This window comes from Ixodes scapularis, unplaced genomic scaffold, assembly GCF_016920785.2.
Source record: "Ixodes scapularis isolate PalLabHiFi unplaced genomic scaffold, ASM1692078v2 PGA_scaffold3__209_contigs__length_174095766, whole genome shotgun sequence".
Classification (NCBI taxonomy): Eukaryota; Metazoa; Arthropoda; class Arachnida; order Ixodida; family Ixodidae; genus Ixodes; species Ixodes scapularis.
Genome location: NW_024609868.1, coordinates 19227377 through 19253274, shown reverse-complemented (window position 1 = coordinate 19253274; position 25898 = coordinate 19227377). Strand labels below are relative to the sequence as shown.

General features: G+C 46.7%; 1 protein-coding gene across 1 annotated transcript in view; it reads left to right on the top strand.

Annotated features, from left to right (window-relative positions):
* The window catches only part of LOC8026736 (tolloid-like protein 1), a 238705-nt gene that overhangs the window by 120976 nt on the left and 91831 nt on the right, over positions 1-25898 (top strand). The window contains exons 4-5 of the mRNA XM_042292323.1: positions 12130-12250; positions 16376-16788. Of these exons, the coding sequence (XP_042148257.1) occupies positions 12130-12250; positions 16376-16788 (534 nt within the window). The remainder of the gene's footprint in view (positions 1-12129; positions 12251-16375; positions 16789-25898) is intronic.

Sequence of the window (25898 nt, the reverse complement as noted above, 5' to 3'; positions counted from 1 at the left end):
ATTAAATATTGTACACTGGGTATTTGGTTTTCAACGTGTGCTCGGTCGTATATTTTCTTGTTATTGTATTCTTCACTGCTACCTGTGATCGATGTCGTTTCGGTTGCATACGGTAAACGCATACGGTGCAGATATATGCATTTTCAAACGTACTTGACTAGAGCAAATACTCACCCTACCCTCGGCTTATTTTTGTCTTCTTGTATCTGCTGGAACATGTGTTTGCGATTGTGTAGAGCTACGCGTAGTTGTTACGAGTTCCATCATATCTGTGCAATATCTTCGGTTCACAAAAAAAAAAATATGCCCGAACGCAATTGCGTTTCCTTGAATTAAACTTTACTCCCGCGCTTTATTTAAGTTTAAGTTTGGCTACCAAACGGCCTCGGAGAAAGAACCGTTCCAATCGGGGGCGCGACCTACAACAAAATGAACCCAGAGAAAAGGAATGACATTAATTGTGTGCTCGCGAACAAGATAGATATCTCTACCTGATATAAGAATACTCTATTCATTTTACAAATAGATTCCAAAGTTTGCTTGTCGTATAGAACTTTACGTGATAACGAAGTTGAACTGGAATAAAATTACGGCGCATACATTCTCATAATGAAGGACTATAGCCCCGGAAACCATTATACGCGCGGATGTGTGTACATGAGTGTGGTATGTTTGCGGCGGCGTCAGCAAACTCAGACATCTTTGAGCAAACACAGTTTGTGTACGTAAGTTCGCCTTCAGGGAAAATTCTACGGCTGGCGGTGTACCCAAGTAATTCATGCGCGTTTTATATGTGTGTAACTGGTAAGTCTGAGTGCGCGAGAATGTTTTAGCGCAACTTGGCAAAACGCGAACGCTACAGGTACGAGAGCCAGTTAGACCGAAGCAGCGAGGCACGTGACAGCTCTCCAGACGAGGAGTGCGCTCCGATGGTGCATTGTCACGTCCTTCGCAGCTGTGCTGTGATTGGCTCGCTGAGGTCGTAGCTGTCACCGTTTGCCAAGCTAAGCTGAAACGGAGTTTTGTCTGCGCATCGCGCGTGCTCACCTGGGTGTGTTTGTGCATGTCTCTCGTAGAGAGAGAGAGGTAGAGAGAGAGAGAGAGAGGGATGTGATATGTACAGTTACAATCTCACTTAGAACACAGGATGAAATTTTATGCAAAAAAAGAACGTAATATATTTGAACCGAAGGTATTGCACTGATATAACGCGTGACAAAGAAGAACCTTAAGAAAATACTTGCGGTCAAGCATCTATGAGCGCATACATGAAAAAAAAAGAGATCTCACAATAGCAAAAGTAGGTGTAACATTCGCCCAGTTTAGTACGATTACCACCTATAGAGTGCTCATCAAACTTAACGCCGCTACTCAGTTAACCAAATATTGACTCACTGCCGGGAGCTCAGTACTACATTGGTCACTGCAGCAGCTGGAATGCCTTCCCCGAACTAGGTTGTGATCTGAAAGTGAAAGCTTCACCATGTACAGAAAAAGCACAAAAAGTGTTGAACATGGAGCATCTCGTGCCAGCCTTAAGTTTGAGGAGCAATGTACATAGTTCATGTGCACGTTTGTGCTTAAGAGTGTGTACTGTCGCTCGCACTTTTGAGCGTGTCGAACTGCCTTTTGCGTGCAGGCTGTGCTGTCCCTTACTTCTCGCGTGCACACACGTTTGTACTCACGCGCTTCTACGCGCGTCAGCAATTGTACCCGTGTTGGTACAGTTCTTGGAACGTGTCCTCTATTGGTGTTTTTAACGTCCCATCTTGCCTGTACATCAAAAGTGGTCCGGAAGTGGCAACGAGTGACGGTACAGGAGCCGCAGTGTCACGCTGTCGGATGTCGCGATCCTGGCGGTTGGCGCTAGAAGTCCCGGCAAAAAGTACGAGAAGAACGCGAGAGTCGCCGCTGTCGCGATGTCCCAACAGGCTGCCGAGGCTTCCGCGGACTGTGAAGCCAGGGAACGGCAGAACAGGCCGCCTGCCGCATACACCACCGCTGCTTTAACACCACCAGAATCGCAGCCAACGACAACGTGACACTCGTATGACGACATCAGGCGGAAATCGAGGGTCCTTTTTAAAACGCGGTAAACACACTATACGGAGCGCAAGTTCGTTTGCCTCTTTTGCAAGGGTTGCGATGACGTCACAATGCCGAGCTCCGATTGGCTCCGATCGAAGGATAGTGGGTAGACATCGAAGCAGCCTGCTTTTAGGCCTACCCGCTATACCTCAATCAGAACTCGGCGTTCTGACGTCACCACAACCCCCTGCAAAAGCAGCAGACGAACTTGCGCTCCGCATAGTCGGGGACGTGTTCCAGGCACCATATAGTGTTGGTCCAGGGCGTTCGCTGCTGCTTGGTCCTCTCGCGTCCAGACAATACCGCCAAGAAGACAAGGCTCGAGCATGACGTCATCTTCAGTGGATCCTCGAGCTGCCTCAAGCGGCCAACACCCTGAAACTTGACGAAAGCTGCCGCTTTTGCTGCCGGCGATGCTGATGCAAGCTAGGCGGTGCTGCTTAGATCCACCATTGATGACGTTTGATGAGGAAAGGTACAGGCCTTTTACTTTTAGGTTGTATTGGTCCAGTCCGAGCCGGTTGGATGACTGGCGTTGGCTGCCTTCCAAATGGAGGCCTTTTCTTTCCTCGCGCGAGTAATCTCGCAAGCGATGGATGCTTTTTTTTTTTCGCTTCGGGGGTTACCGGCAGACGGCGAGAAGTGGAGGGAGAAGGGCAGCCTTCGATCTCCTACCATGCTAATTAGTGGCTCTCGCCGTGTTTGGCCATAGCTTGCGCGGAAAGAAGACGCTGCGCTGTGTGTTTATCATCCTCAGTCTTGTTGTGGTTTGTTTCCTTTCTTATTATGCGGGGGGGGGGGGGGGGGGGGGGAAGGGAGGCGGGGAGGGGAGGGGGATCGGGGTCGGGTCGGGAGGGAGGAGAGGAGAAGAGGAAAATTCCGTAATTGGGGCTGTCCGGAACGTGGAAGTCCTCAGAGTACCGAGAGATCAGTCTAAGCAGGATTACGGAGGGCACTGAAGACAATTTCGTACTTCTTGCAATTAAGGTCTTTTGTTATTGCCACTGGGATCATAAATCTAAAGAGTTCTGCAATATTATTTTTAGCTTGGTGTTTTCTTACCTGAAACGTGCTCTCAAGGACCAAAAGAGTCGTCCACCACTGCTGATCGCGAACGCACATTCGTTCAATCAGTCATTGAAAGCGCAATCCGGTTAGGAGGACGAATTATCGTGCGGGAGCCTCCTTGTTGTGGTACGCACGAGATGAAAAGAAGGGAATGCATCAAAGGCATAAATGTCAACCAGTCTCCGCTATAGGTGTAAGAATGTTCAGTGAAAGAGCGAACGACCACTTTACTGGTGGGTGTGCTCCTGTATTTTTAAAATATTTTACATAGAGTATTGACTATTTTTTGTTTACCTTATCTTGCCTCCTTCGGTTCCCCATATACCCTCCTCCACGCGGTGTAACTAACTATACAGGGACATTTAGCCTAGGCTAATCTCTCTGTTTTGCCTTATCAGATCCATCTGTTCCCCACCAAGCAAATGTAAACTAGTTATGGCGATTAAAGTGTCAGTAGCATGCCTGTAGGTGAGAGGTAGAGACGCTCGATCATTACAGTAAAACCGCGGTTCCACTGCTTATACTTCGTACTAGAAACAGTCTGTAGAATGTCTGACGCATGCCGCCTCTTCGTCACACTGACCACAAAAACTCTTTGCAGACATGTTCGAAGCATACATTTATTTGTTTATTTTACCCGAAGGCATTCCATAAGGGAGTGAGTGATATCAAAAGGAACGAGACATCAATAAAACAACAACAATAACAAAGTCTAAATAAAACACAATGTAAAAAAAAAGTTATGTATGTAGCTTTGAGCATGCTTCGAAGATGCTTGAGGCGTGTCCGCAGATGATTCGGCCATCATGTCTGCAGAGGAACTCCGCGTGTTTCGTATAATGTAAGAGCGACTGCGGCTTAGTGACACGTCCAGAGTATACTCTATTTCAGCTCTTAAGTCCCGACGCATCCCACGCTACGATCTTTATGGCACCAATCAAGCAGCGTCAAAATCGCGAGTCACTGGGCCTCTTTGTTTGTTTATGATTGGTTCAGCGATGATAGAATACGTGCGAAAATATGATGAACACCACGATGGTGCTTTTTTTTTTTTTAAGTTGTCTGATTGGTCTTATCAGCTCGTAGCATCGGCAGCGTGTGGACTAAGGCGAAGTATAAGGACAAGACATCTCAACCGCATGACATGGCTACAACGCCGTGACGTCCGTGTAACGTGTGCAGTGAAGATCAAAGTCGACAATGACGTAGCAGTTTCAACATAAAGACAAATCGTGGATAGAGAAGCGAACTTCATCATCAGCGTGCGCTACTCTGTCATGGTAAACCGAATATACAACTTATTGGCTCAGTAAGAAAAGACAGAAAGCGTAGAGACAAAATCAGGGTGACAACAAGAAGCGAAAAGTGTACTCCTCGGTAAATTATCAGCATGATTATCGCCATCACTACCGTCATCATCATAATAATTATCATCTTCTGGCAGTGTCGCCGATCGCTGCCCAAAAGACACCCACTGTCATCGCCGACATCATTAGTATCATTCGCATCCTTATAATTCATTATTAGTGTCGTCAACATAGCTCGCCTACAACTAGCGTTATCGACTATGCCAACATCGCCATTACCATCACCTCATGTCAGTGCTGCCAATCTAGCCCACAAATTACGGTAACACTATCATTGTCCAAAACGTCGTCACCACCTTCAATTAGAACCGCCAATGTAGCCCAAAAAGTTCACCGCCACTATCATCATCATCATCTATTTTCAGCATCGCCCATCGTAACGTACAACTACATCACAACTATCATTGTCGACACAATTAATATCATTGTCACCATCATCTTCTCCTATCAGTGTGGCCGACGAAGCCCACAGACGACAATACCACTTTCACTGTTCAAAATGTCATCGACGTTATCCTCAACTAGGGTCGCCAACGTAGCACAAAAGTCACTACCACCATCATCTCCCGTCAGTATCACCAATCGTATCCCACAATCACACCACCACTGTCATCGTCGACATCATTATTATTATTTTTACCACCATCACCTATCAATGCTGCAAACGTAGCCCACAAAACCTCGCACCATGTCAAAAACGTCATCACCACCATGATCCGTGTCGCCAGCGTTGCCCAAAAAGAACATAACCACCATTATCATCTTCTGTCAGCATCGCCATTAGTATCCCATAAAGCAAACCACTGTCATCGTCAACACCATTATTATCCTTATCATCTCCATCATGTCACATCAGTGCTACGGAAGATGCCCACAAAAGTAAATACCACCATCAATACCGAAAACGTCATTCTCATCGTGTCCAATTAGTGTCGCCAACGTAGCTTCAGAAGTCTATGGACGTAGGAAGCTCCTGGAGGCGACATGACGCTACCAGCGCTGAAGCCGGAAGTGTGAAAAGACACGCCCCCTACGATGACCAAGACCAAGAGACGCTATTAGACAAAAAGAAGAGCTGACTTGGCTCCAACAGCTGACTTGGTCACCCTGGGGGCAGTCAGCTCTTGTTTTCGTCCAATAGCGCCTCTTGGTTTTGGTCATCGTTGGGGGCATTTTCTTTCACAGTTCTAGCTTCAGCTCTGATGGCGTCATGTCGCCTCCAGAAGCTTCCTACCTTCATGCAGAAGTCAGTACCACTATCGTCATCTTTTTCTCTCAGTATCGCAATTTGTAGTGCCACTAAATAAGCTACGCTTCAAAGTAACGATTCTTACCCATCTCGTGGCTTAAAATCATAGTTGCCTGTTATCTGAAGCTTTATCTGAGATCACGGGAAACGCTTTTCCGTCCTCCACAAATGTTTATATAGTTCGCGACAGAGCAAAGCAATATTGCACGAGCTTCCTATAACACCGAATCTAATGCTGATGAAGTCGCACTTTTGAATCACGGCGATTGGCAGTTGCGTCTGCTCTGCAGAAGCACCAAGTTGGCGGCGCCCACAACAATATTGGGGAACGGAGTACCGATAACTCTAAGCATAACTCACTCAGTGGCTCTAGCCAATCGTATCCCATGATGACCATGATGACTATTATTGTCGTAGTTAACTCCACTACCTCCTATCAGTGATGCCAAGGAAGGACTTAAAAGACGTTACCATTATCGTTGCCCAAAACGTCATCGCCTTCATCTCCAATCGGCGTCGCCAAATGTAGCCCGAAAAGGCACTACCTCTATAATCATCGTCTCCCATCAGTGTCGTGAGAATCAACCCCGAGCACACGGACACCGCGGTGTTCTTTTTCTTTCTTTTACCTTTGGGTCCCGGATCTCCAATATGTTCACCTGAAGAGGACCCGGGGGAGATGTTCGAGGGGCGTCTATTTTCTGTAGCGCGCGTCCGTCCGCGTGCGGGCTGCAACGCGCCGCTCGGCCGCGCAATCTGTGCAGTTCTCGCCCGCGGTATTGCCTTTCAAAAAAGCTGCGCACAAATTTCTTTAGGCGCGTTCAGCATGCGCGGGATTGAGGCCGCCGCCGCGAGCAAACAATAGGCTCCCATCGACCCGCGTTGCCCGGCGCTGCCCGGGTGACACTCACTGCTCTATTCCGGAATTCGCACTCTACAGCACATTTCGGGGCAGCAGGCTGCCACCTCCACGCGCGGGATTGTTTGCACGTTTCCCTCTTTGTTATTTCGGTGTGTTACACTTTTCTGTTTTGTTTGCTTGTTGTATACGTGCGTTGTAATTTGAAAGTTGCACAGGAATTCGATGTTCGTCTCAAGCTATCCTCTTTTTTTTTTTTTTTGGGGGGGGGGGGTAAAATTTTGTTACGATTTGCATTTATAGGTCTTCCAACTCGTGTTTACACCCATGCACAGCGAGTTGCGCATACCATGCGCAAACCGAGGATTTAAAACGTTATGGGTTCGTTCTTTGGCATCCTCAACTTACCCAAGTCCGGTATATTCATATTTCTGCGCGGAGATATTTTTACTTTATTTATAGATATATGCGCCGAGAAAGTGAGGGAGAGGAGGCGGCCAAGAGCACGCGGTTCGAATGCGAATGCCAAATGCCTGACGCCGGCGTTCCGCGTTCTAACGGGTTCAACGAGTGCAGTGGAGACAAAGGCAGGTAGCTTTACGTCTACCCTCTAATCAATCCAAACGGAGCTCGGCGTTCTGACGACCCCTCTCCTCTCCTACTCTCTCTCTCTCTCTCTCTTAGCTTCTCGGCGCATAAGCCGCAAATTTTTGATTGAAAAAAGTAAATAAGAATCAATTCATATGCGCTAGTAATGATACAAACCGAGAACCGTCGATTCGCTGATACGGATATGCTGACTTACTGAGTAACTTGAGTCTGAAAGGCGGCACTGTATTTTTTTTTTTTTTGTGTTTTTTTTTTTCGTGCTGACCAGTTTTTTTTTTTTTTTTTTTTCACTGACGTAATTGCCCCATGTACCCTCAACATCAAATTTTGAAATTAAAGCAAGTGGGCGGGCGAGCTGTTTAAGGACAAACATGGTAACCCTGGAGCGAGAGGACAAATAAGTGCGGACAGACACGAAGCTTTGGTTTGGTTAAAATTAGGCTTAGGTGGACGTTGGATCACGGAAAAATTTTGTTTTTCTTGCGCGTATTTTGATCCAGGCAACGTCCCGTGCTCAAACTTTCGGATTTTATCATCACCGCTAGCGTCACATTCTCACGGAGTTTCAGCTTTCCGAGACGCGTAGTTCAGTTGTGCGGGCCGCAAAACAATGTTTTATTTTCTCGACTGAGTCCCATACTTTTTTCATAATATACGTTGGTTGTATGTGTGCTTTGCAGAAAAGTAGACGTACGGGCCTAGTTCGCAAACAGTGCGTCGATAACTGGAGCGAATACGGTGCCCCTCTTACAAATTAAAGCCTATTATCTATCTGTGTCGCTTCATTTTTAACGAAAATAATCCCTCGAGAAGGGGAACAACAGGGATTATTTTCATAATATACGTTTGCTGTATGTTTGCTTCACTGGAAATGGAGAGGTGCCGGGTTCGATACCCGGACCAGGCGGATTTTTTCGGTCGCGCACCAGTCGCCTAGCTGTGTTTGGATATTTGTGTTTGTGCCTTGTCCCTCTTGTTCCCCTTCTCCAGAGATTATTTTCGTCGTTCTTGTCCAGCTCGCTTGCACCTTTGCATTTAATTGCATTATAATTTAATATTAGTCGTTTTGGAAATTGTCATGAATAAAACTTATCTGATTACAGCGGCCTTATTAGTGTAGACGCGAAACGTGTTTCGGTCCCCTGTTTCTTCTTCTTCCTTTGTTTCAGGTTTCGAAGTAATGTTTATTAATAAGATCGCCGCGAAGAATAGTACAAAAAAAATAAATAAACGCCGGAAAGCCATATTATTATTTGATTTTGCCCAGACGTAAACCTCGGTGAAATCTTCGGTTGAAATATGAACCGTCAAGTTTCGCTTTTGGTTTTTGCGGAATCTCATTGGTATACTGCATGACGCAGTTTGTTAGAACACAGTATTGGCGCTTTGTCTTTTCTCTCTAAAGTTTTACTGATACATCATTGTGAACAACATTGAATTCCTTTCAATCCGTGAGAGAGCAGTGAGAGAAACTGGCGATCACTTGTTCGTGCTTACTTTGTCGCGTCCTCGCGTCGGGCGTTCCCTCTGTGACCCGTACAAATCCCAAATATCATAGACCGGCGGCAGTGTTTTCTGCTTTTTAACGAAGAATCCGTTTTTTTGCTCATTTGTGTAAAACGTAAGACGGAAAGACGAGACGCAAAATCGGTATGAACGTCACGAATCAGATGACTGTAGACGTCATTAGAGGCGTGAACTGATGACGTCGTACGTGACGTCATTAGTTGCGTGGCCTATGATGTCATTAGTCACGTGGTCTGATGACTCCATTTCCTTATCATAGCGCCACAGTCGCAATAAAGATGGCACCTTTCTTCGATAGGCTGGCGTAAGTGGCCTTGTGACCGTAGCCACGACCAATGTCGTTCTCGCCGGAAGTCGCGGTAAGAGTAACGGTACATAAGCCTAAGACGATTTTGTCAGACATAAAACAAAAACCCTACATTAAAAAAAAGCAAAAAAAAAACAAAAAAAAAACACGTCAGATATATTTATTGCTAACGTTTTGTACCTCCGCCAACTATAGTTTCTGTTATATTCCCTCTGGATATAAAATGCATATTTTATGCACATAATTAAAAAAAAAATGGCACGTCAGCCAATTTGTGCGCTGTTTTCGGTTTGGGTAGATTTTGTTTCCTAGGTTTAGGCAAAGCGTACGTAACAAATTTCTCCGGTAGAAATTAATTAGCCAAGACTGAGTGAATCAGGACGTTAAACACGGTAGCTGTAGTGTTAATAATTAATTCGGGAAGTTCGGATCTGCCACGGGTCACAATTTCCCGCGTCGGTGGAGCGCCAGACTCCTTCAATATATCACGCTTCCTCGCCGGAAACTCGGTGTACCTACAGACGCGTCAATTAAGTCACTGCTTTAACAAAATATCTCAGTCGAACACACACAAAAAACACACACACAAACACACAAAAAGCTTAATGCAAAGCTAACGCGATAGCTTGTTAATCGTTACCTAGAGCAGCAATTTAAAGAACCGTATATGAGGTAGAAAGGAGCTGTGTCACGCGCAAGTGTATTCCCCCCCCCCCCCCCTTTTCCACCTCCTCCCAGAACGAAACAACAAAACACCACAGCAGACATACACCTACATACTCACAAACCATTTATATACTCCAAAAGCGAGCAGTAAACAATGTTGAGCACACACACGCACACAAACACACACACAGACACACACAAAAAATTGATACTCGGAAATCGGGTAGTCAAAAACGTTGAGCTTGGACGTAAACACACTCATAAAACAAATTCGTGTGTAACGCGGAGGGCCGTTTTAGCTCATTTAAATAAAACACTTTTTCCCGCCTGACAGTTTCCCTACTTGAGTGATTGATCGCTTTTTCATGGCGCGCCAGCAAGCGAGAGAGAAAGATAGAAACCTGAGAAGTAAATTAGGATAGTAATGTAATAAAAAAAGAAAACTGATGTGCACAGTGCACAAAATTCGAAAACGTTTTCAGTCGATGAACTTTGTAGACAGGCCTTGGAGCGTGGGACATTAAGTGCGCGCCTTAACAAAAACAAATAAACAAAGAAAAGAATGAGACGGACGAGACACGCCGTTAATTCTCGCTTCGGGGGATTACGTCCCGACGGAACGTTTTCCGAGCAATTATTCCCGAATCCGACGTTTCAAGGTCGAATCGATTGTCGCGTGTGCGCATCTTCCCGCGTACTTTTGTGTGTTTTTGTTTACACGTAAATCTTTTTTATATTATTGACATTATTCGCCGGTTGTTCAGGGGGCTACATTAGAATACAGGAAAGTGTGGCGAAGTCTAGACAGGGCTAAGTGGTACCGCAGGAGCCTGGATGACGCTAATTAGCGAGCTGTTCATATTCCAGTCTGCTTGAAAAACGTCGAGTCAAGGCAGCGAGTTTGCGTTCTTGGTTAGGAAAGCGCACCGACGATTCGCCCTGTATGAACAGAAGGACGATTTTGCGGGACTACAATTATTTTGCAAAAATCTCAAAAGGCCCCGTGCACAGCGGGGAAAGAATCATGGGAACGTCCTGTATAATCCTCCTTGCCCTCGTAGTATCTACAACGTGACACGAAAGAGCGAGTAGCCCTGGGTGGCGCTGTTGCTCGCCCGCCCTTGCCCCTTCCGCTTTCGGATCCTCTGTCGCCTCCAAAGGTCGCCTCTGCCGATTGCTACAGCCTGTCCTATACAGGATGTTCCCAACAATCCTTTCGGTGCCGTGGAGGTCGCTACACATTTTGCGAAGGGCCTATATAGAAAAGAAACAAATCGTTGGCGTTGCTTTCACACTGAATTTCACTACGTTAACTCAACAGCTTGCACCCGCGGGATGAGTGGTAATGGCGACGCAGGCAAAAAAGACGCTCACTGTACCGTCTGTAAGCAACAGATAAAAATTGCCGTGATGACCACTTGGTAGTGCTTGCGGAAGGTTTTGTACCCGGACACTCTCTGGGCGTATTTCTGTACGTGCTTTTGAACTTTCGCAGCTTCGTCTTGGGACTGCCAGACTCCGTGAAAATCTGATTAGCTCGAGCAAGCTGGCGAGCGAATGTGCCGCGGCAGCTTTCTGTCTTAGCCACTAGGTGCGGTAGCCCCGGGGCGTACGCTGCGCCGCGATGCATCCGAAACGCCAAAATGTTCGGGAACCCGCGAGACCCCGCCAAGCAAACCGAAAACATCCAAGAGGAAAAGGGACAGACACGAGAAAAAAAAAAAAAAAAAAGATAAACTTCCGGGTTTTTTCCGTTAGATTTAGCAAAAAATTTTGCCGCTAAATTTAGCGGAAAGATTTTCCGACACTATTTAGCAGAAAAATCTTCCCGCTAAATTTAGCGGAAAAATTTCCCCACAAAATTTAGCAGAAAAATTTCCTTGCAAAATTTAGCGGAAAGATTTTTCACTAAACAACAGAAAAATTTCCCCGCTAAATTTAGCGGAAATTACCCCACTAAATTTAGCGGATTTAGCGGAAAATTTACCCGCTAAATTTAGTGGAAAAATCTCCCTCTAAATTTAGTGGGGAAATTTTTTTGCAAATTATAGCCGGGAAATCTTTCCGCTAAATTTAGCATGGAAATTATTGCCCACTAAATAGGAGGGGAGTAGGAGAGAAGGAGGGGAGGGTATGGTAAAGGAGGAAGGGCCTACCCTCCTCTCCGTACCCTCCCCTTTTCCTCCTCAAGAGCTGCGCTCTAATTCGGCGTTACAGGGAGTTGTAAACTGCTTTCACTTTTTTTTTGTACTCTCAATATGGCGATATTGTCAAACAAGGAAGAAGCACGCCTTCTACAGTGTCTGCAGACTCTCGTTTTCATGATCTGCTAGCAGCCTGATCGCGGTTCAAAATTTTTCCGTGTCTTCTTGTTTCTGCCACGCCGCAGGAGACCACCGGGCGCTGTTCAAACAAGCGATGCGTCACTGGGAGAACCACACGTGTATCAAGTTCGTGGAGCGCGGATTCGAGCACCAGCACTACATCGTCTTCACGGAGAGGCCCTGCGGGTGAGCTTGTGTTCTAGAAGGTCTCTGCTGTCCTTATGGTACCTTTCTGGTATCAGAGTTGGAGGAACGCCCTCTCCGAACGTCTTACAATTACTCCTGCGGTGTCGGTCGCCCAAAACGCCCGCCTTCTTGCCCCCTCCCCACTCTAGATGGCGATAGAAGCCGCCCGGTTCAAAAGGTTTGGCGATATCAATTCATCCATCCGTCCAGAGACCCTTTCGACAGCCGTATTTAACGAAAAAGCAGATGATGAATTCTAGGTCGCATAATGCTGAGTAGTGCGATATTGACAGCAAATTAAACGCGCGATTCCGGACACAATACTTGGGGTGTATTAAAATTAAAAAAAGAACACGCTAATTCTAGCTTCCTTTCGTTTTTTTTTTTCTTTTTTGTTTAGGTTAAGCGAGGTTTTTTTGTAGACAGACACTTTGCTGACTAGAAACCGCGGTAGAAACGCAGCGTATGAACCTATTCCATGCTTAACGTTTTGTCTATGGAAAACGAGTATAAGTTTAGACGCAGATTTTGAGACACGTCGTAAGTTTGATCGCTTGCGTATTTTTGCCTCGTAGCCAGTGTACGCCGCCCCGGCATATGTTGGCATGTCCGTTGCGTCGAAGCGCCAGTCGTGATGGCCCCTCGAAGCAGTCCACTTAAAATCGGTTCGAAGTGGCAACCCTGTAGCTTTTAGGAACTAGGTATTTTCCAAGTTCTTGTTTCTATCTTCGATTAGCTTTCATCTTTTATATGGTGTAGCCTTCATGAGACAATAGAAACGGTTAGGGCAGTAGGTCTCGCGTTCCCTGAACTATACACGTCGGGGATTTTTTTTGTTGTTGTTTTTATATAACATTTCTTTTTATGCATTGATGTTTTTGTGTAAGGTTTACGAGTACGTGCTCGCGCTAATGTGCTAGTCATTTCCTAACATTAGTAAAAGCTAAGATCGATTTTTCTCTATTTTTGCGGAGTATTCACGAGACAAAAGAGGTTCGTGCAAATCACGTCAAAATAAATAGCCTGCGGTCGTCAAAGCGCACTTGTCATCCATCTCTTGTAAGATAGTCTCTTAAAGAAAAAAGAAAAAAAAAGAAAAAGCAGATGTGTCCGGGACAAGTTGGAAGATGTCCTTGAGGATAACTCTTCGAAATGGGCCCCTTAGGCGATCGTTGGACGTATACTGCTGTAGCCTTTGCGTTTTCCTTCTTGGTCCCCGATCCTTGAAATTAATTTCATTACGTCTTATCATACCTTTCCTTTTTTTTCTTCCATTAGGCATATCAATTACTTGAATGAAGGGACTGTACTCGTCTCGACTCGGAAACAGAGGAAAACGCGAACCTCGGAGGATTTTCTATTTTTCTCTTCTGTTGAAGAAGAAGTTAAGAGACTAATTAGTCCAAGTTTGAATTGCATATCAAAAACGCTTGAAGCGCACTTGAAGCGGTAGCGTAAAGAAGGGACATCTGATGAAGGAATAACAAGAAAAAGACGACGACGAAAAAGACTGGAGCGAATTACATCTGACTTGCGTTTAGTCAAGTTCGTTCGATGTTCACTAATCTAGGAGTAAACGGAAGCTAATTGTTTATCTCGACTCTGACAACGTTACTAAAACATTCAGTTGGGAAACTCGTTGTCGAAACCTGTGCCGCTGGCGTCCACCGAGACCGAGCTAAATACGACAACAGCGCCACTCTTTATCATTTGTCTGTACTGTGGTCACGTTGAGCTTTTAGAAAGCCGGTTTTTGCGTAAAAACAAACGAAAAAGACTCTTTTTGTATGAAATTTATTGGAGTTTTGTACAAAATAAAGGGCGCGTGATGTTTTTAAAATCTTTACTTTGCAAGGTTTTGCGGCACCATTAATATTGTTTTTATACAACCGTGCCTCAGCGGTGCTTTCAGGTAGCGCGCCCCGACCTAGGCGCATTTTAATTTCGGGAGACGAGGGTGGCACCTTTGTAACCTCTTTCACTGTATCTGTTTCGGCGCCAAAATGGCCGATTAAAGCCAAAATAGAAGTAACGTGCGGTTCCTCGAATGGCCGCTGCGGGAGGAATGGTGGCGTTGTGTTCGTCATTAGCTCGGTGCTCGAGGACAAATCGGGGCCACTTTTTTAAAGCAGTCTCTATGGCAGTTTCCCAACTGAGTGGTTTAATAACATTGACTCTGAGTTGCATTCTGAGCAGGGTTGTAAAAGTTACTTAAAAATTGTACCTAAGATACAGTTACAGTTACTCATACGAAGAGGTACTCAGTTACGCACCTAGGTACTTGCTTAAAGATGTACTTACGTACAGGTACAGTTACTTTAAAGATACTGTCTTTATTTATCTTCCCCAAATTTGTCAAAATATATTTGAAGTAAAGCTTTTTACACTAAGGATACACTCAACAACGAGTTCGATAAATGTGCTTTATTGGTGTCGATGCGATGTCCACATCGGTGCTGAGTCCTCACGTGCCTTGTCCCCACGCTTCAATTGGTTCACTGAGGCCACAGCTTCCACTGTTTACACCATGTCACACCGAAACCGCCGAAATTCGCGTATTGAAGTCAGCCGCATAAAGAAACGCATGAGTCGAGTGCATATGCACCTAGCCTTCGCGACGACGAGCGAAAGGCTTCAAGCTTCCTCGTTTTATTTTTTCTTTCGTTAATCAGAAGAAAAATGAGTTTTTCTTTTTCTTTTGGAACTTTTTTAGTTTTCAAAACTGCAAAATTTGAGTCCGATTTATTGAGTGGAAACTGTGTTATATACGCGATGTTACATTGCTTTACGATTGTAATTATAATTTATTTGCAATTTTATTTTATATTGTATTTATGGCAGAACAGTGCCACCACCAGGACAAGATACGGGCAACAGAAACTGCGCACATCGTTCAAGTTATCTCCTTCCTTGTATAGCTGTCAGAGGAACTTCAAACACGCAATGAAGTCGATTTCGGTTTGAGATGAAGGAAGGAAGGAAGGAAGGAAGGAAGGAAGCGCTAGAACGGCATCGCTAATCCACCGTTCGTTCAAATGAACACCTACATTCACTAAAGTGTGTCGTTCCATGAAACATCATAGGCGGGGCTTCGTTCGCTAAAACGTCGTTTAATCAAGTGAGGGCCTCCGATGTCGTACTAAACTCAATGTTAATCACGGCACATGGTAGTGTGTTAATACTTCAAGATTTATACTTTCTACCATTTTGACGAACTGAATAAAAAAGTACCTGTAAAAAGCAGCTTCACTTAGTTACAAGCTACTGGAAAATGTAGCTAAGACACAAATACAGATACCGAGAAATTAAAGTACCTAGGTTTGTACCTCAGGTACACGAAAGTACCTAGATACAGATTTCCAGTTACTTGTACCTAGGTACTTTACAACCCTGATCCTGAGCATCCGTGTAAAACGGCCATGTCGTCGACCAGTTATCTAAATCTTCTCATTGGCGTACATATGTGAGAAAAATGTCCTAGGTGAGCTCACTCACACCTTAGGGGCCCGCTCAGGCAGTTAGCAAACGCGTTCCTTTGTTGCCGGCCGTCGACCGCGAAGGACACCAACACGCTACGTGTGTACGGCATGCAGAGCCAATCGAGTGTGTCTAACAGGGTTCGCCTATATAAGACGCACGTTGCATGTACCCAAGAAACCCACTGGTGATAAGGACGGGTAGCGCGTCCCGATGGGCGGGGTTGGCCACTTTGTGCTGCTGGGGATATTCGTAACCCAACAACTGGCCTTACGGATTATGAATCCGAAACGAAATCGTTCGATGCTTCCCCAAAGGTCCTTTTCCCAAGAGGTGCGTATGTACAGGGTCTCTTCACGCTGCGGGGAAGGCATGAACCACGATTTGCGTCGTGAAGGCGAGTCGCGCTACATTTCCTTCCTCCTCTGCGACTGCTCTGAGCCGCCAAGGAGGCTGGAAAGGTAGCGCAACTCCCCTTCCGGATGCCAATTGTACTTCGAGATTTCATTGCTTAGACTTGTTTTCATGTGAAAAAAAAAAACGAAGGGGAAAAAAACGCTAGATGGCGCAAGCTGCCGCCCGATCAAAAGGGTTCAGTCGTATCCACCCATTCATCAGAACGGACGTACGCGCTTGTCGTCCGCGCAGGTGCTGCTCGTTCGTGGGCAAGCGTGGCAACGGCGCGCAGGCCATCTCGATCGGGAAGAACTGCGACAAGTTTGGCATCGTGGTACACGAGCTGGGACACGTGGTGGGCTTCTGGCACGAGCACACGCGGCCCGACAGGGACGCCCACGTGGACATCGTCACCAAGAACATCATGTCTGGGCAGGAGTACAACTTCAACAAGCTCACTGACGAAGAGGTCAACTCTCTAGGCCTGGCGTATGACTTCGAGTCTATTATGCACTACGCCCGCAACACCTTCTCCAAGAACACGCACCTGGACACCATCCTGCCGCAGGAGGACAACACGTCCAAGCGGAGGCCCGAGATCGGCCAGCGGGTGCGCCTGTCCCAGGGGGACATCTCGCAGACCAACAAGCTCTACAAATGCCCAAGTAAGTAAGTACGCATACCTGGCCTCTTGACGCGCGGCTAGCGTGAACGTGTGTGCGTCGCCCTTTTGGTTTACTCTTTCTTCTATATAGACCTACACGCGTCTACAAACAACTGAGCATTGGCCCACACCAGACGGGCATTGCGCGCGCACAGAAAACAAATTCGAGTGAAGTGAACCATCTGCGCATGCGCGCGCCATGTCAACAAGAGCGCCACCGCTGAGGCGATACGGCAGAGCCGCGTGTTGGAGATCATTGTAGAAATGGGCTTCTGGTCGGTGGTCATTTTTAACGTTCGTGCGTATGGTGCGCGATTTGGTCGCTTTCTGCAACGGTGAATACGGGCGCGCTAGGCTGCCAAGATTGCACACTGTTTTTAGAGCGCAGCTCTTAGGGGCCCGTTCCCGGCTTGAGCGGCGTCGGCGTCGGCGTTGGCGTCGGCGTCGGCGTAACCAAGGTCATCCCAAGGTCACGTGGCCCCCAAGGTCATCCCAAGGTCACGTAACCCCCAAGGTCACGTGACACCCAAAGTCACGTGACCCCCTGAAGTCACGTGACCCCCTGAAGTCACGTGACCCCCGAGGTCACGTGACCCCCTCGAAGTCACGTGACACCCCCAGGTCCCGTAACCACCCCCAGGGTCACGTGACCCCCGCCGAGGTCACGTGACCTGGGGGTGTCACGTGACTTCGGGGGGGGGGGGCATCCGCATCGTCATCGTCATCATCACAGATGACGTCATCAGTGACGTCACTGATGACGTCACCGACATCCGCATCGTCATCGTCATCATCGCTGATGACGTCATCGGAGTCCGCATCGTCATCGTCACTGATGACGTCATCAGTGACGTCACTGATGACATCATCGGCATGGTCACGTCACTCCCCAAGGTCACGTGACCCCCCCCCCCCCCCCCAGGTCACTTCAGCCCCCAGTACCCGTCGCTCCTCCTCCTCAAGAGCTGCGCTCTAATTCGGTGTTACAGGAGTTGTAAACGGCTTTCACTTTTTTTTTTTACTTTTAAACATTAGAATGGTGAATAGGACAGACCTATCGTATTTTATTCACCGATGTTTGTTTGCAAACATGCTCACTACCGCCCCCCCCCCCCCCCCCCTTTGTCGGCGAACCCCTGCGCGCTTCCGGTTTTCCTCTTCTTTTTTGTCTCGTATCCTTTTGTTATTTGTACTACTTTCTACAATGCGCGCAGATTCTTACAAACGTACTACAGGCACTTCTCCGAAGAAAAATCTCCTACCCGATCACCGTGCGTTGCTGAAGAACGTATAAATACACCACCGGAAGTCTACCGGGGCACCAAATGTTGTGACGCCCTCGTGGTATCAACTCCCACCGAACGCGGAGAAATATCTACGTGCCTCGCGCATGACATAAATTAGGTCATGCTCGCCGCAAATGGTTATTTCTACAGAAATGACTCTAAACGCGAGCTCCTTGCCTTTGATAGCTCCTACAAGCGGCACGAACGCTCGTGCACCGTAGTTCCGGGCACCGTTGTTAAAGAAATGCGATCGAGTACGGGGTACTTGAGTGTTGTTGCCCTTAAAGCGGCGCAGCTCCGTCGCAGCATTACTCGATGACGACACTACACGATCGTGAGAACAAATATAGGGCAAGTGTTATGATCCAAGACGGGGGGACGTCAAGGTCTGCCGTAGTACCTTGGCCTCAAGCGCGAGCTTGGATAACACTTCGGTACAAGCACTGCTCTAAGCGCGACGGATTGGCTACGAGCGCTTGTTGGAAGCGCAGCTTCTCCCGTTGATCATACGTTCGCTACATCATGTACAGTTCCCGTGACAAGCACAGATCGTTGACGCTTACTCGCGATCAAGTTTGGTCGTCCTCATCTACTGATGTCTCAGTATCATTGGCTGCGGAGCGGTAATAAATAGAGCTGAACGAATATTCGAGTTTCGAATTCGAATCGAATAAGAATAGCCCGGATAATTCGATTCGACTTTCGTATGTCTAGTATTTGAGTTCTCAAAAAACTCAAATGACCAAATAACAAAACTGCAAAAAAAAAAAAAAAAAAATTCTGGTTCTTTTAGGAACGCTGTTTCATACGGTGAAATAGAGATCACATCCATGTGTTGGATCTAAATCAAGCGTGTATGCTGCAGCATTGACGAACGAATCGTTTCAACAGAAAGTAGTTAATTTCTTGTGCTCCTCGAAGAAAGCAGTCACGTCCCCAGCTTCTTGTATGCGCTCGATGAAAAGCAGACGGCCGCGCACGTCGTCATTTTGAATACTAAGGATCGCGCGTCACCTGCAGAAAGCTCTGTGCTCTAGGGTGGAGCGGTGCCCGATTATGTGAGTGCAACGTAGGTAGGAGCACGAGAACCTGGGCTCGATCCTTACCCCTGCCCATTTCGATCTGGAGGAGCGTCATACCGGCGTGCGGTTGTGTGTCACTACTGCCATAGCCTCCTCTATTCGCAACACCAACGGCGTTTCACCTTTTCTCTGTTTCGCAATTCACAGCGCCATAGAGTGCCCTGTCGCAGATTTGGAGCGCGAGGATCTGGCAGTTCCCCGAGAAATGGCCTTTGTTCTGTCCAAAAGAGAGAGAGAGAGAGAGGGAATAAAATGCTTCATGCATGAGGCTTTTTTTTTTCTCTTTTTTTTCTTTTTTTTTCTTCTTGTGAATATTTTGAACAATTTTTTAGTCTTTCTGTTCGAATCGACATTGAACTTTTTTGGCCACTATTCGGCACTATTCGATTCAAAATCGACTCGAGTTAAAATTTCACTATTCGCACACCCCTAACAAAAAGAGGAGCGGGACTCGCCGTGTCCTGAATTTTTTAAACTGTCAGTGTCTATGCCAAGATGGTCCCAACATATGTCTGCGAGAAGTGCACCTTGGTCGTCGTTCTAGTGACGACGAGGTCCTAGGCGAAGTAATATCAGGTAAACCTGTATCGCAAAGGTTCCTTCTGTATACGGAGCACGCGAAAGAGCGTCTCTCGGCTCGAGCACTTGGATACACTGTTACTTGGATTTGGTCGCTGCTCCGTCGCCATTTCGTTGCACGCTGTCTCCTCTATCTTTTTTTTTTTTTTTTTTGCAATTCCGCTGTTTCGACGTTGTTTTTCGCGCAAAAAAATAATACCCTCTAAAAAAAAAAAAAAAAAAAAAAGATAGAGAACACCGATACACCCAGCGCCACAACTAATCAGCCAGCCAACGTTCCATGTACTGATCAGCAACGCAACGACTTCTCAAACGTCGACCAGGTGCCGCGTTCGTTCGCTGCCCGACGCCCTTGTCTCTGTCTGAGACGAGCTTTGTCTTCGCGCTGTCTAGTGCGTATGTGTACACGAGGTGAGGGACGGCTACATACATGCATGCAGTTCAGGCCAACCCCGAGGCGTGGGTAATGATGGCGCCAACGGTTACCGCGAGCGGGATTTGCTCCTCATGCATGCGGTGCTTTGCCTTTTGTCGCTTTGGTTCCCAGGATGCGCGCTGATCATTAGCGAACCCAGGTGTTGGGGAGGGGGGGGGGGGGGGGGGGGGGAGGGTTCGAGGCTTTAGCACAGCCTGGAGGCAGACCCATCGTCCATGGACAAACGTGTGCGCAGAGACGAAAGACTTGGGTCGCCACCCCGAACTCGTAATCCGACCTGTATCGTAGGAGGACGAACAGCTTGCGCGGTGACTGAGCGGGCCTAAGTAACGGTGCTTTGACCAGTGTCCTGGGCGCGGTTTTGGCTACGAAACCAATCGAAGGACATCGGATTCAGCGTCCGAGTTAATGTCTTTTATTTTTTTTAGGCCAAATGCGCGTGCGTGCATACCCTGCCTGCAGGTGTAGTGTTGAGTAGAAAACAGTACATAAAATAACGTTACTCACTGACTGCTCGAAAGACAACCTCAAGATTTTTTTTGCGCACTGTTTCGGGGAGGCGTGGAAACAAGCGTGTATGGTGTAGGGAGTTCTACGCGAGCGCGTGCGAATGCCTATCATTTTATTATGGCAAATGCACACAACTTGTGAGGAAGAGCGTATAAAACGTTATTAAGCCCTAAAAAGTCCATGCAACAAATCCGTTGGTGAGTTTTCTAAATACTGCCTAAACGTAATTTGTTCATTGAATGCGGGCGTATAGTTTTATTTTTTTAAATAAAGTTTATAAAAGACAGTCACAAGTCCAAATCAATGTCCTCAAAATTTATAGAGTTATTACAATAAACGTTAAAGGCTCAGTTGGCGCTAGTGTCTGCGGGACTTCCGATTGTAAATTGAAGCAGACCGCATGCAGTCTACTTTACAGCCTTCCTGTGTATTCCTATGTGAAAACGTACGTGATATTTGTCTCTTCGTCAGGGAATAATAGAAGTCAGCGTAGTTTCTTTATTCGTAACGGGTACTATGTAGCTTTCTTCACATTATAAAAGTGTAATTTATTTAGTTCATGATTTTTTTTTTTGTTACTGAGCGATGTTTAAATTAGCAACAACTGAATCCCGGGCGAATGTTGTACAGCACGGTATGTCAATACAAGATATCAAATGTCAATACAAGCTATCAAATGTCAATACAAGCTATCAAATGTCAATACAAGCTTTCAATCAATGAATACAAGCTATCATACAAGCTATCAATGATTATTCATGCACAGTGTGTTACTTATCCAATACGTGTTCTTCGTTCCATAACTCCATGCTTCGTTTTTGCCGTCTGTTTCGATTGTTTTATTTAGCATATATTGGCATTCTTTTGGTGTTTTGTCAAGCTGATTCACTCTGCGTGCTTCATAGCATTGACTATATGCGTAAATACGTGCCTATAGACATTTTCCACAGGGGCGTCGCCATCTTGAATTGTCGTCACTTCCAGTATGGGCGACGACAAAATAGTAAAACATTTCAACCTGTAACCAGTAAAAAAATAGAGGGTAGCCAAAACGAGAATGTGTGACGGTTAGACTTATGTCCCAAATGTCTTCTATTGGCGTGGCGACGGCAAAGTAATGTTTTCGCCCTTACTGGAAGTGACGACAATTCAAGATGGCGGCGCCCTTGTGGAAAAGGTCTATAATAGAAGTCTGCCACTTCAACACGTATTATACATGTGCATTGGGCTATCTTAGCGCTGTGTTCGATGCCATGAATTCTACAGAAAAACGATCTATCTGACAGATATTTTTATACATCTGATTGTAAAATGTTCCAAAGTTTTTGTTCTGTCACATCACTAAGCAATATTTGGTGTTATAATCGAGCGCCAAAAGTCAAATTTAGACTGTTTGCTGTCTGCTTCAGTATGCAACAGCACACTAGCGCCAGCTGAGCCTGTAGCGTTTATTGTAATAACTCTATGTCAAAATTATAAAGAAATGCAGAGCGGCAAGAGGATTTAATAAACAAACGTTTCGGGAAAATGTTTGCAAACACTTCTCTGATAAATTTACTACTTTTCTAACTTTTTTTTTTTTCGTTTATTTTATTTTATTTTTTGTTGAGAAAATACATCTGTACGTAAGAGAAGACTGAGATTATGTGCTCTCTTTTCGCACCAACCGCCAACTAACCGCCTACACCATTACCGAGAACGACATTTGAAACTCACGAACTCACGGGAAAAGCGTGCTGTCATATTTGTTGCCTAGATCCGCAAGTTGTTACGGTTCTGAAATGCGAATGTTTTTGGTTGTTAGGAGGCTCCGGTGATATCGTTTTGCTTCGTGCCGAACTGTTTTAGCAAGCGGGACAAGCAAGAATGTGGTGTTTTCCTCTAGACACGTCGGGTATATAGTTTGCGGGTGACAGCGATAGTAACACCGATCCAGCAACGTCAAGGTCGGTCCGCACATTTGCGTTTTGGGGTGTGGCCGCTTACGGCGAGAGAACACGCAGACACACCTACGCCATCTATCGGGGAGCTCCGCAATCACTTTAGATCCCCGTATAGCTATGGCTTTTGCGATAGTTTCGCGATCAAATACACGCACTATCCGATGCAAAAGAGTGGCTTATAGCATTGTCACGACTGTTTCAGTGCAACAATGCAAAAAACACGCACAAGAAAACAAAATAAAAAGGAAACACGGGCAGATCGGCAGCATTTCATGACCACCCGAAAGGGGGCGACGGTGTGTTTTCTCGTCGCAAGAAGTCACAAGCTGATGCGGCGCAGTCGGTTGTACTCCAAAGTGAATGTGTGAGCCAGCCGTTAGTAACATTATTTCCGAAGCATAGCTTGTTCGGCGGGTTCTATCCACCTGCTCGAAAGTTTAAAGTAAGTCGCCGCTGTTCCCGAGCACACTCTAAAACTGAGCCGAGTAGGAGTATAAGGCTTCTCGTGCGACGAAGTGCGGGCACGCCGGCAGGGGCATTACGCGCAGCTCGTTTAATTTCGGCAATGGCCTTTCCATCTGCCGTGTAAAGCGAGCCAGGGCTCGAAGGGCGGCATCGCGGAAGCCCATGGAAGCGGCGTCGGTTGTTACCGGCGAACCTAACGACGTTCATTTATAACTTCCACGCCTGTCGGACGCATGCACCAAACGTCTTCCTATATACGTACCTCGTTGTATAATGACGAATCAGAAAAATAAACAACATCAGTTCCTTCTATTTTGCTGTTCCTTTCTCGGATCGCATTTCTTGTTTGTTTTGCTTTTAAGCGATAGTTTGTTTGGGAACCCTCCTTGGGACATTGCTTGCTCGTGGTGGTCTGGATCGTACTGTAGCAAGTCCATCGGAGAGAGAGTCACCCACGGAGCCAAGTTGTTGGTTTGACGTCACCAGCCACGAAAAGGGAAGACGTGACCTCGCACTGGCGTGCGACGTTACCTGTCACCTGACGTCACGGTGTTACGTCACATCACAGTGTCACGTGACGTAGCGTCACAATATCAATCACCCCGCTAACTTTAGCGGGGAAAATCTCCGCTAAATTACGATAAAGTTTGCTGCTCGCTACGAAACGCCTATCAAGTGCTGTCGAAGCTTCGTAGCATCACTGAGAGAATGTCTAAAAGCCAGGTGATTCTTTCAGTTCCCGTTGTTTTTTTATTCGTCTCTTTGCCGTCATTTCTTTTTCTCCTTCCTCCTTCTTCTTGTCTGCTTCTCCTTCATGTTTCCTTGTACCTCGTTCCATCTTCATCCATCTCTTCCACCTTCTGCTTCTCTTCTTAACATTTTTTTTTCGTCGCCTTTCTTCGCTTTGGGGTTTCTTACGTCTTCAACGAAGGTGGCGTCCCACGCAATCGAAAATATAATAGAAATACCCGGGAAAGCTGGTTCAGGAAAGGAATGTATACGAAACTCTTGAAATTGGGAGCGGTAAACATGAACGCTGAACGCAGCACGACTCCCCATAAGGCAAGCAAACTTCACGAGATCTTATAGGCACGGAACGCCACATGAGCTCCTTGTTCACACCGCATGCATGCTCAGAACGAGCTCCGATGGTAATCGCGACGCTCTGAAATTCGCGTTGGGAAGTGTCGTGTAAGCTTTGCCGTCAGCACGCACTCAACTGCAAAGGACACGCTAAGAATCGTCGGAAAATATCACCTGTATCAAAAAGAAAAAAAAATATATAGGTAAAATAATTTAGAAAAATTATCAGGGCAAATTTTTTTACGTTGGGTTTCCTAAGATCTCCTGTCTAGCTTTTTCGCCAACTTTACTATTTACACCTAGACGTTTTTTTATGGCGCCCTCTAATGACTCCCGTTTGTGACGTCACGACCAGGATTTGCTTCACCGTGTCATCACGGGTTGTGATCCTATCTGACCTTATCATTGCGAATGAAAGGTTCGAGGTGTGTGCAAAAAGCACCACGGAAGCTTGGAGTCCTAGGGCACTCTAACCAACACCGTCGAAGGTGACGGTCTGCCATGGCTCTTCTTTCCGTCGATGAAAGCAGGATCAATGGCTCGCGTTTGCAAAACCCAGGAATCCCGGCTTCAATCCCCACCCCTGCTCCGTTTCGATCTGGGTAAGCATGCGGTCGTGCACCACCACTGTATGCACGATGAACGATAAAGACCTTAGGGCTGGTTTGCTGATCAATGCGGGCATCTCTCCCGGTAGTTAATTCGATCGCGAGAGTTATTTTGAGGTCACTTGACCGGCTCCGTGGGGGAGAAAGTAAGTACAGCGTTCCAGCCCATTCCGCTCAGCAGACCTAAGCCTCGCCTGTTGTTTTCCTTTTATCGCTTAACACGACCTTCCCCAGAAACACCTTTACAGGCCGTTGCTAAAGGACGCGATTGCGATCAATTTCACGTACATTTCAAGCCTTAAGTTTGACCCCTTTCCCGCTCGCCAAATCGGACTTTATTAGTCGAAGCGAGGCCGGACTTCTGCCATATGGGCAGAAACGCTAGACACCTTTATTTTCTTGTCCCCACGGAGCCAATGGCGCGAGGTCAAAACCCCCTTGCGGATGGGTGAGCTACCGGGAGAGACACCCGCACTGATCAGTAGACGGGCGCAGGCTAACGGTAATGCTGCACTGACTAAATTTCTCATCTACGGCAGAGACACCACTACTGAAGACGACCATCTGGGGCTAACTTCCCGCTGGATAAGCTGCCGAATAGGCAGGCTGAATTAATCTCCCTAAAGGAGTCTTAGTATGGTGCCTGGAACGCGTCTCCGACTGGTGTGTTTACCGCGGCCAAAAAAGTGGTCCCTCGATTTCCGCCTGATGACGTCATAAAAGTGTCATGCTGTCGCCGGTTGCGACCCTGGCGGTGTCCCAACAGTTGTGGTAAGTACGGCAGACGCCTGTTCTGCTGCAGGTCGCTTTCCATTGTGACAGTTCACGGCAGCTAGGACAGCCGGAAGTTGGGACGCCTAAAGCGACGCCGTGACGACAGCGACACTCGCGTCCGCTCGTGCTTTTCGCCTGCATTTTTACGGTCAACCGCCAGGATCGCGACAGGCAACAGCATGACACTCGCGTCATTTGTTGCCACATTGGGACCACTTTTGATGTATGGGCGGGATAGGGCGCTAAACACACCAGTCGAAGACGCAATCGAGGCACCATAGTCTTAGTGAGCGTGGGCCTATCGTGGAAAGTCGACCACAGCGATGCTTTCGGTTACGCAAATCG